General features: G+C 32.1%; 1 protein-coding gene across 1 annotated transcript; it reads right to left on the bottom strand.

The window, feature by feature from the left end:
• Positions 1-654: 654 nt before the first annotated feature.
• On the bottom strand, positions 655-9409 carry LOC135628820 (cell division cycle 20.2, cofactor of APC complex-like). The gene is made up of 3 exons (XM_065135746.1): positions 4961-9409; positions 3857-3909; positions 655-926 (listed from the first exon to the last, which is right to left on the bottom strand). Exon 1 carries the CDS (start codon positions 9069-9071, stop codon positions 7788-7790), a length of 1284 nt encoding a protein of 427 aa, XP_064991818.1. The 5' UTR covers positions 9072-9409; the 3' UTR covers positions 655-926; positions 3857-3909; positions 4961-7787.
• Positions 9410-11678: the final 2269 nt, after the last annotated feature.

Genomic DNA, 11678 nt, shown 5'->3' with positions numbered 1-11678 from the left:
CATAAAGAATTATAGGGCATGACAATTTGCTTTATAAACAATAGAAGATGTTCATCAAAACTAAGTAGCTAGCTTCCTATTTAGTGATAAAAAAGAATATGATACGAGCCAAAGGTGTCATGATTTAGTTATGCATCTACTTTTATACCCAAATCTAGTGATTCTACAAAGCCTTAACCTATGGAGACTAAAAATAAAAGTTTCAAATTACCATATCAAAACGTAACTGATTGAGTGTACCTTCAAAATGTATGAATAAGTACATGTGTTTTAACTTGATTAAGAAGCATCTTTTCTTGAGATATCAATTGAATGCTGCACAAATATGTTCCAATTAACAACTAGCTTTGTACGATACCTTTATAATTTGCTTTGCTAGTCATTTCAATTTGAGTGAGATTTTATTTACACTTAATATTTCACATTGTACATTTACCATCATAGAATTATAAATTAATTATTTTAGAAGTAATAACATGATAAGCAAAAAGGACCATAAAAATTACACAGGGATGTTCTTTGAGTATCGAGTTGAGTAAAGTCAATTTAGCTAAAGCATAGCAAACAATATAAAATGCCACATTATAAAACCTTATTAACTATAGTAATAATTGCATCATAAATGCATAAGAACTTCCTACTGACAACACATCATAAAAATTTATAGTTCCAACATTAAGGGCACAAAATTACAGACTTGACTTCAGCAACATTTCAAGAGCCCATGTAAATCTCTCAATTTGGATAAGTGAACATAAACAAAAACTTCGGATCAGTGAGCATAACTAAAATCTTGATCATAAGCACTACAAAATGCTATTGGATGTTGAATCTAGACAACATAAGAGCTAATAATCAAAGAAAAGATATTCTACCAAGTGACACTATTCCATAATTCCATATCCACATATTGCAATCGCCATCATCTGAGAAATGACCAAACTGAAACCATCAGCAATTGAGTCCCAAATTTCATCAAGACAAACACACCAACATTAACACCTAAAGGTCGAGGAGAGGTCATAAATCGTTAGAATTTATCTGTATTAGCATCTACTTAATAGCAAATTTTGAAAATAAAAGAGAAACAACCCATGTTAAGTGAGTGTCATCTGGTTACTAATTCTTATCAAGCTATGACAAATAACAATCACCAAGAGAGAACTCTAAGATCACAAGAAAAGTAGCTCTGTATTTAATATTCCATTTAAAATCATAAAAATATTTAAAGATGGACATTTGTCTTCATGATTTCTTACTTCTTGAGATTCTCTTCAATTTTTTTAAAAAAATTTCTGACCTAGTTCCTAGCTCAGAGCAACATTAACATAACCAAAAAAACTGATAGCACCAACACTTGAGAGTAAATAAATCTAAGTCACCATTGTTAAAATTGTATGACACCCAATGGTTATAACCAATCATACAACATTTTAGAAAATGATAGTAGCTACCCATGATATCTTCACTTCTTATTGTTGTTGGTACAATGAACAATCTGAATCTTGAACGAGGCAAATACACAAAGATGCACAAATTACTAAATATGGCATGTCACGTAAATCTAGATGACCGACATCAATAAAATATTTTCTATATAAGATTAGAGAATGGACTACATAACAGCAGAAAAAAAATATCTCAAAAAGATCTATTTTCTGAATTTCTATATTCATGACCAAGGTCTGCAATACCGAATTGTACCGCCCGGTATGGGCGGTACGTACCGGTACGCGGACTGCCCGCTACCAGGCGATACATTCAAAAAAAACCCGTATCGGACGATATGATATAATATCAGGCGGTAACGGTCGAAATTTCAACCGTTACCGCCCGGCACAACTCAGTAACGGTCGATTTCGATCGTTACCGCACTGTAGCAGTGCTACAGTGCTCCAAACAGTCAATTTGACCGTTGGAGCCCTTTCTCATTCTATTTAAGTCATTCTTCTCCCCTATTTCATTATAGTCTCTTAAACTCTCTCTCAAACTTCTTTTTCTCTCCTAAACTCTACAAAACAATGATTTGTGAATTCAATCGAGGCTAATTTAGGAAGATTAAGAGGAAGAGTTTTCTAATCAAGAGGTATGTATTTGCTTTCTTTAATTAGAGAGTAATTAAGATCTTTAAGATTATGATTAATGTGTTTCATGCATATTAAATATTGAATAATATTTATGATAGTAAAATAAGTTTAATTAAGTTTTATTAAAGTTATTTAATGCTGTGATTAGTCATTTTAATGATGATTTAATCGAAATTTATTCGATTTTATATCAATTCAATGTCTTTAATACCTATTAGGGTATTTGTCATGTTTATAATGTTGAAAGAGAAATAATTAGTGAAAAATTAACTATGTTAATCGTTTAATTAATGTAGATAAATGATGATTTTATCATAATTTAAATCATATTGGATTAAAATTACATATTTGAATCATATTGATCCCATTGACCTCCAATTCTACAATGAAGATTCAGAGCCAATGTTAGATTAGGTGGAGGCTCGTCGTTCGTTTTGGTGGTAGAATCAACAATCAGGTACATCTACATATGTGATTATTTAATTCATTTGAATTTTAGAGTTTATATTGTAACAAAATAGTCTAACAATTCAAATGATTTTTCTATAGATATTTCAATCTATAATGGGCTGAAATACGAACCTCGAACAAGACTACCTCAAAGCCCGAAAAAGATATGTGATACTATTCTTACCTAATTTACATTGATTTGGCTAAACTTATACTATTACTATATTTATTTATAACTTGAAAACCCTGTCCTAACTTTTTTTTTATTTTCAGGTATTTTCAGAGGGTTTAACGGACTGAAATCAGGTGTACCGCTCGGTACACTGTACCGTACCGTACCGAGCCCAAGTCGAAACACCGGTACGGTACGGTATTATGAACCTTGTTCATAACAACCAAAGCAATAATATACTCCTAAATTCTAGACATCTAGAAATGCATACTTAGAGCAATGAGGAAACTATTTGCTGCCTCATGTTCAAATGTGGGAAAAAAAATAATTTTGAAAAGTGGAGCCAACAATTGAAAGTCCAACAGCTAATTGTGCGAAGTCTTTAAGTGACTCATCAACAGCAAAGGTATTATGTTCAGTACCTTTACATGCAAATCCAACAAGGTAGGAAAACCTATATTATTAATATGATAAATTGTCAGTTTTAAAATGATGAAACGATTAGTTAAATATCAGCTACAGAATATATAGCCAGAATAGTGCAAAGTGGAAAACACACAAATAAAGGAGAAAAAACAAAATCTAAAGGAATCAAAATGTGTCTAAAAATATTATCAATGAATGATCTATAATAAAGAGCAATATCTAAAATGCAATTCCAGAATTTGATAGGTCTTTTTTTTGCTTTCTTATGGAACAAAGAGACTAATAGAAGTCACAATTCTTTGTTAGTAATGAGTAATGACAACTAATTTGTTCGAAAGATTATGGAATGTTATTATTGATGAATAATATAACAAAAGGAGAAAAAACAAAGTCTAAAGGAATCGAAACATGTCTAAAAATATTATTGATGAATGATCTGTAATAGAAGAGCAATATCTAGAATGCAATCCAGAATTTGATAAGATCTCTTTTTTTCTTTCTTACAAAATAGAAAGACTAATAGAAGTCATAATTCTTTGTTAGTAATTATAACTAATTTGATAAAAAGATTACAGAATGTTAAGAGGCAGGCCAGAAGTTAGACAAGAAAGAGAATTAATTAGAGCACTAGACTTTTCAATGATAAAATTTGAGAAACCACCATAGATACTTTCTAGTAAAGGAGTAACTAAAATATTCAACAAAGAAAGGATACTTGAACCTGATTCTCAAATTCCAGTAAATGAAACATCAATGCTCTAAGTCTCTTTGTCCCTGAATGAAAAAAAAAAGCAATGTGCCTTGATCATAACATGAATGAAAGGTAAGCCTCAACATATGACTGAAGCATCACAAATGACAGTCTATGAGAAAATTGTTGGAGGTGAAATATCTTTAAGCATGAAACAATTTGCAAACAACTTAATCTATAATCAGTGACGTTAGGCAAAATCTCATTGTATGAAGCTGAAAATATTGATGATTATGACTAATAGTAGACATTTGTTATAATATTGACAATTATGGAAAGACCCTTACCGTAAATTTATGGAGGAAAAGGGGAAAAAGAGGAAAAAAATATGATGGAACTTAAAAATGGTGTCCATATTCCTTCTTAAAATCTATATGCAGGCTCAACAAAAAAATAACAGATGACTTATAAATTTTTTGCAAAACCAGTTCGCTTAGTATATCACTAAAATGCATTGAAGTAATTCTTGGAATAATTGAACTCTTCAAAACAATTTGAAATATTTCATTAAGAAGTTCAAAAAGCATAGAAAAAGAGGGGAGGACCAATTCATTAATTCAAATGAAGGAAAAGTGTGTGTTTAGGCTGAGCTTCTAGTTCGAATAATACATTGTCCAAAGATGTAACATTCAGTCTTGCGAGTTCTTCCTGCTTTTTTTCATTTTGTTAGTTCATTTATGACAAACAATGACTAGCATATCAGCTTGGAGATTTTATATAAAGTCGTTCACTTTTGGAAAAAAAAGTAAACTGGTTGTTCATTCATGTACAAATTCTCTCAAATTTATATTCAAAGTGTGAGGCTTCAAGTCAAACACTAACAAGCACCTAGTAGAAGGATCTTTTATTGATGGCTCCATGTTAGGTACGAAATATTCAGACCATTTGAAACAGAGGGGAGAATAACAAAATCTGAGAAGTATGAATAATTATTATTCTGGATAATAAGGATGAGCTAACCATATGCACATCAATAAAAAAATACATAATTTCACAACATAAAACTGATTTCTAGTTTTATAATTCAAACACCAACAACCATTAATCAAGAGAAAAAGAAGGTTGTATATGCACCTTCCCCGTGTTGCAAAGGGTGCACGCACCATTGGCCATGAGCTTCACTGCAGTTTCTTGTTTGTCTCGATCAAGCTCTGGAGCTTTCTGAGGATCATCAATCTCCGCCGCATTAGCCTTATCCATAAGGCCAATAATAGTTTACAATATATATATGACAATGGCAAGGGTCACAGAGGTAGAGGTGTTGGAAGGGATGGTAACTTTGGTGATGGAAACTTCAAATGCTTACCCAATATTCAATTTGTCTCTCCATTACAACCAACAAGATCATCAATAGATTATTAAAAAAAATGATGACTTAAATAAATCAATCGGAATTATCATGTCAAATTTAAACTTGATACCACATGTGATATTACTGGAATCGCAATAAATAATCACAACCGCTGCTGCTACCTTAATCTCAATAAACAAATAGGGAAGTTGGAAACAAGAAATACCAACTCAAAGGTCGGTGTTATACTTACAAAAGGCAAATTTCAGATATAGTGCTTGGATGCTGAAACTTGTGATAAATGACCACAACAACATAATTGGAAAAATACTAGAATAGTAGCCATGTCATTAATTGGTGAACATTTATATGAAACATAGCAAGCTTATCTATCAAGCTCATGAACATTGCTACCACTCTGCTACAACTACAGCTGATTCAGCAAGATAAATCCAAATCGAAACCTTTAATGAAGATCCTGTTAATCGGAAGGACCCGAACTACTCCACTATCACTATAATGAAGCATTTATGAACTGTTGGTCTAGTAAGCTAACTTCCAAACTTTAGAACTGCATTATATCCCATTTGACATCATTTTTCAAGCCCTATCTTAGGATCAGAAGTGTATCTATGTTGCAGAAGACATAATCTATTCATGGAAAGACATATAAATTTGATATTTTTGTTCATTTCACAGGGAAAAACATAATAAATAGAATTACAATGCCTCACCTTTATCAAGCTTATAGATTTATTTGTTTGGTATCTCTTTACTATTATGGTATATACTGTGGTTTGTAGTTCTCTTAGGTTGAATAACTGTTTTCTATAGAAATTATGACACATCTTACTAAAAACAGAAAATTTTAGGCTTGGATTTCACTCTTGAACTTATCTTTATTTTCGAAAAATTTTAAATTTCAAATTATTCATTTCATGAACAGTTTTTTAAACAATATCTGAGTGGTTGATCAACAGTCTTTTGATTGTCAAACACAATTCTAGTTTTGCAACTCCACAATTTTCTAAATTTTTTCACCCTCTAAACAAAATCCTGAGATGCTTTAGTATCTTTGTATATGCAAATAAACATTAAAAAAAACACTATTTCAAGTGACATGAAGTACTCCGTAGTGAAATAAGATCTACACCAAATAAAAGTTTTCATGGGTTCTAGAATGGTCCTAAAACAACATAAAAAATCTGAAGGCTAATGGATATTTTAGGGAACCTTTAGTCACCCAAAAAATAAAGACATAAGAAGTTACATCTTAGATCAAAATTATGCATAGATCTCTTAGTTGTTGAATATGATTATAGTTGTGCAACACCATAAGTTTCCATATTTTCACCCTCTAAGCAAATCCAAAGATGCTTTAATATCTTTGTATCTGTGAATAAAGATTTAGCAAAGACACCATAGCAAGATTTTAAATTCTTCATGTGAAAGTACTTTGATCTGGCAATAGAGCTACACAGTTCAATCTTCAAAGTTTCTTAATGGTCCTAAAAGAATATAAAATTCTGAAGTTCAACTTATATCATAGGAAACCTATAGTTAGAAAAGAAAAAAGAAGCATAGGGCCAAAGGCAATTACCTCTTATAATGCATAGATCTCACGATTGTCAAACACACTTCTAGATATGCAATGTGATGTCTTCATGTGATAACTAGGCCATATTGAATGTTATAAGAAATCTCAACTCAAAAAAAATGGAAAAGGAAATCTGAAGTTTGTTATACGGTTCAATCTTCAAAGTTTGTTTTGGCAATGTGATATCTTTATGTGATACTTAAGGCCATATTGCAAGTGCTTTGTTCTGGCAATAGAGCTACACAGTTCAATCTTCAAAGTTTCTTTATAGTCCTAAAAGAATATAAAATTCTTAAGTTTAACTTATATCATAGGAAACTTATAGTCGGAAAGAAAAATAGAAACATAAGGCCATAGGCAATTACCTCTTATAATGCATAGATCTCTCGATTGTCAAACACTCTTTTAGGTGTGCAATGTGATGTCTTCATGTGATACCAAGGTCATATTGAATATCATACGAAATCTCAACTCAAAAAAGAAAAAAAAACAATAAGCATCTATCAGTTTGATCTAATTATGCATGATTAGCATACACAACAAAATATATAGTCTGCACAAAAATTCTCAAATAAAAATGAGACAAAGATAGTAACTTACAAAAAAGAAACACAAGAGAAGCAAATTGAAATCACTTTAAACCACATAATTAGATCATAACAATTGGGCAAAAATTATAGACCACATGTTTCATCAATTGGGCAATAATCATATCGATAACTATGAAATGATAAACAATAAATAGGAAACAAAAATCAGACTCGTAGCTGCAATGATAGTCATGTTGTAAATAAGCCTACTAAAATGCTGTAAAAGGCTGTAAGGCTTCTAACTTACCTTAGGCGGTTGCGCTCATATTTGAAGATCTCGAATCCATGCGCTTGTATGAAAATGTACTGCCTCTTTGACACCACGAAACTTCCCATCGCAATGTTACCAACAACATATCTTCATGTCAAGCACTAGAGAAGTCTTCCATTTGGAATCTTAATCATTTCCACCTATCCACCTTTTCATCTTATGACATTAAATTGGGCAAAGGGCAGTTCAGGTTTTGTTATTTTGGGAGTCTCAAAGATATTCCAAAACCTGACTGTCTCATCTGCTGCTGCAGAAGCTACTACACCTCCCAGTGGACTCCCAGCCAAGGAAAGAACCCGGGATGAATGACCGGAAACCTCAGCCACTCTCGTCATGGATGGGTAATTCCACAAGGTGAGTTGATTGTTCGGCGAACCATGGGAGGTCAGTAATTCAGATTTGTTTTTGTCCCATAGTAATGCACAAACTTCAGAGCCAGCATCAATCGAGTTCAAGCAAGCACCATTAACGGTGTTCCAAAACTTAACGCAATGATCATTGCAACCTCCACCAGAAGCCAGCAGGTTGCTCCGAGTTGAGCACCAGTCAACGGCCTTCACAATGGAAGTGTGGCTGCTGATCCTGTGAAGCCATTGACGTTGACGTGGATGGTGACGTGAGACAGGCATGCAGGCATCCCATATGTGCACTAGTTTGTCCTGCCCTCCACTCGCCAAATACCGCCCGAACAACACGGACCATTTAAGACTACAAACTCCACGCCGATGCTCATTATAAAAACAAATGAACATGTCATCCTTTCTAAAGTCATAATCAACAACAGTGCCATCAAATCTTCCGACTGTCAAGATTGAATTACTTCTCCACGCAAGTGACAACACAGGGGCCTGGTTCTCATCTTCCATCCCATCCACGACATGTCCTGTTGCTGGATCAATCAGGTCTAAATCTGAATTGCCAAATGCGACAGCAAGAACTGCACAGTCTGGCGACCAGCGGATGCAAGTGATAGGTCCTCTGTCTTCTACAGGTTGTAGAAGCTTAGTCGACTCGTTTGCAGCGTGCCAGAGATACACTGCGTCCTCAAGGCCAATTGCCAACACATTATTGCTTCCCCAGTCGAGGAGATTCAAAACATTATCATCCAACAAGCCGTGGATTACCAAAACCCTCTCTGGTTCTTTCGGGATTCGCCTCTGCTGCTTCTTCTGCGGCCGAATGGGCTCGTCAAACTGGGGCAGCTTGCTGGCCGGCGCTTCAGGTGCAGTCTTGAAAGCGAGGATACGAGACCTGTTCTTCAAAATGCAGTCATCAAGAAGCTTTTGGTACGCCACGCTCGATGGGGATTCCCTCGAACCATCACGCTGCGGTCTCGAAGGCCCGGTTAGGGCAAAGCGTGCGTAGTCCATGTCCATCGCCGACCGGAACGGGATGAAGCGGTCGTACTCCACACGCCTAGAACGCGAAGAAGACATATTTTCCAATCGAAACCAGAACGAGACTGGCTAGGTGACGAAAAACGATCGAGAAAACCAGAAAGATCGATCTTCCCACAAGAAAGTCGACAACCAAGAATCGATTAAAAGAACCCCAAGACCAACAAAAATTCTGAACCCTAATCAAAATTTCGACGGATGAAGAACCAAGCGAAACGAAACAAGAGAAAAAAGAAAGGAATGAGATCACCGCAATAAAAATCGAAGGGAAGGACCCTCGCAGCTGTGCCCGTTCGTGTTCGTCGGAGAGCAGTTCCGACCTTCGCAGAACGACGAGAGAGCCGAGAGCCGAGAGCCGAGAGCCGAGAGGAGGAGAGCGCGCGAGGGGAGAGAAGTTGTTGTGATTGCAACAGAGTGGGCCCTCGGGTTATATAGATGCCACCCAGCCCAAACGTTACATTCTAAAATCGTTTCGTTATATTTACCCAATCTACGTAGCGGGTATTTTGACATCACACCGTTATATACAGCTATCAACTACGTTAAATTTCGTGTACCTTACTCTTTTAGAATTTGTATGTTAAAGAAACAAGACGTGGTATTTGTTTTGTACGAAGCAATGTTTTTAAACTACTAAAATTATTATTAATATAATGAGATTTGATATTCTTTTATTTGTCACTAAAAAAGAAAATTTTTATTTTATGATTTTTTAATTTTTAAATAATATCTATAAACTGATAATATTTTTATTAATACACTAGGTTTTGAGTCTCAAATTATAATATATCTTATTTTTAATGTTAAATTTAGTATAATCTTCATTCACATAAATTATGCATCTAATTAATCCAACAAAAATTAAACAGTGAACAATTAGACAAAACTAGAGGTAAATGCTAACCATTCTTAATTCAGATGATAAATAGTTAAATGCTTGAATTATTAAGAAAACATGATAATTAAACATTTTTAATTATATTAATTTATTATTATAATTCTAACCAAAATTCATTAAAATTTCATCTTAAATTGTTGGAGCAAAACAATGATATACAAATTTTGATGAAGAAACAAATAAGATATTAAAACAATAAAAATAAAAAAGATAAAGTTTAGAAAGAACTTAAAGACATGTAATCAATGTCTTAATATGAAAAACTCATCCTTACATATCGGATTGATCGAGATTCTAATCTCAATATTTAATCCATCTTATTTTTGCGAACATAAATAAATATTATCTTTCTTACGAGCATGATCATTGAGTTAGTTAACTAGTCTCTCTTAGCATACCAAGTAGCAAAAAAAAATAATAATAATATTTTTTAAAAATAAAGAGGAGAAATTGTATTGAAATATGAATTAATAAACTATAGCCATTTACAATTCTATTTATAGAGCCTAAAAAACATCCCAAATGTTACATTTAACTAATATTGTTGTAAGAGACATGTCCTTTCATTAAAATATCTTTTATGCATATCAAGATTATCTTTACATAATTTTAATTTTTAAAATATAATACTAATAAAATTATATTTTTATAAGATAAGATCATTAGAAAAACTCTTTATTTTTTTCTTTTTACTTAGAAAATGATGACTTCGCTGGATTATGTAAAAGACTAAGATACTTTTCTCTCCCTTTATCAAAAGAAAATATAAAAATATCAATAAACCAAATACGACTATAATGATATATTAAATAATAAAATAATACTTTTAATTAATATCTTAATAAATATAGTATGAATTATTAAAAATATAATAGTATTGTCAAGAAATAATCATATAGGTTGTTGTTATTAGATATCAATTTAATTTATCCTTAAGTCAATTTTGCTATTTTTGACATAATTTTGATTAAAATGTGTTAGAATAGATAAAAGAGCAAAAAAATTAAATTAAATTTATAAGTTATGAAATCCATAAAGTAAATTAGAAAATATTTATAAAGAGTATAAAAGAGTTTATAAAAGGTAGAACCAAAATATATGAGATACATTGTTCTTAAAATAGATTCCACTACTTCATAAATTTATAAAATTATTATAATTTTATTTAGCTAAGGTAATTAAACTTCAAATCAAAAACATTCTACATGAAACCTTTATAAATATTTTGTAGATTGTTTCAGTTTTTAAAACTTTGATAAAAATTTATTGGTTTTTTTACCTTTTGATCACATTTTAACTTGATATGTTAAGAGAACTATTTAGACTTTGGATTACTTAAAAAAAAATTATATTATTATCCACTTAGAATACTCTTTAAAAGATCCATAATTTATGAAAGAGGTTTTGGGGGAGATAGATATAAGAGTATTATTATTAAATAAAAGTAGAAAAAATATCATTTCTAGAATTCTTATTTACAAATGATCATTAAATTAAAACTAGGATGCTTTATAAAGTGATATAATAAGCACTAAAATTAGAATGTCTTATGAAAAGATATAATAAGCCATGTAGAAGTTTTTGTTGTACAAAGCTGATTGCAAGCTTCTATGAGTACATTTACTCCCATTAATATATATCTTAAAAAAAAAGTTTTGTGATCGTTGGTATTCTTTTATATTACAAATAATATTATTTTTATCATAATATGAACACCTAGAAAAGAGGAAAAGAGATGATCATATGAA

Source organism: Musa acuminata, chromosome BXJ3-1 (assembly GCF_036884655.1).
Source record: "Musa acuminata AAA Group cultivar baxijiao chromosome BXJ3-1, Cavendish_Baxijiao_AAA, whole genome shotgun sequence".
Lineage (NCBI taxonomy): Eukaryota > Viridiplantae > Streptophyta > Magnoliopsida > Zingiberales > Musaceae > Musa > Musa acuminata.
This window is presented reverse-complemented; position numbering and strand designations above follow the sequence as displayed.

Coding starts and splice junctions, on each gene's coding strand:
- LOC135628820 (XM_065135746.1), bottom strand. CDS start 9,071: ATGTCTTCTTCGCGTTCTAGGCGTGTGGAGTACGACCGCTTCATCCCG.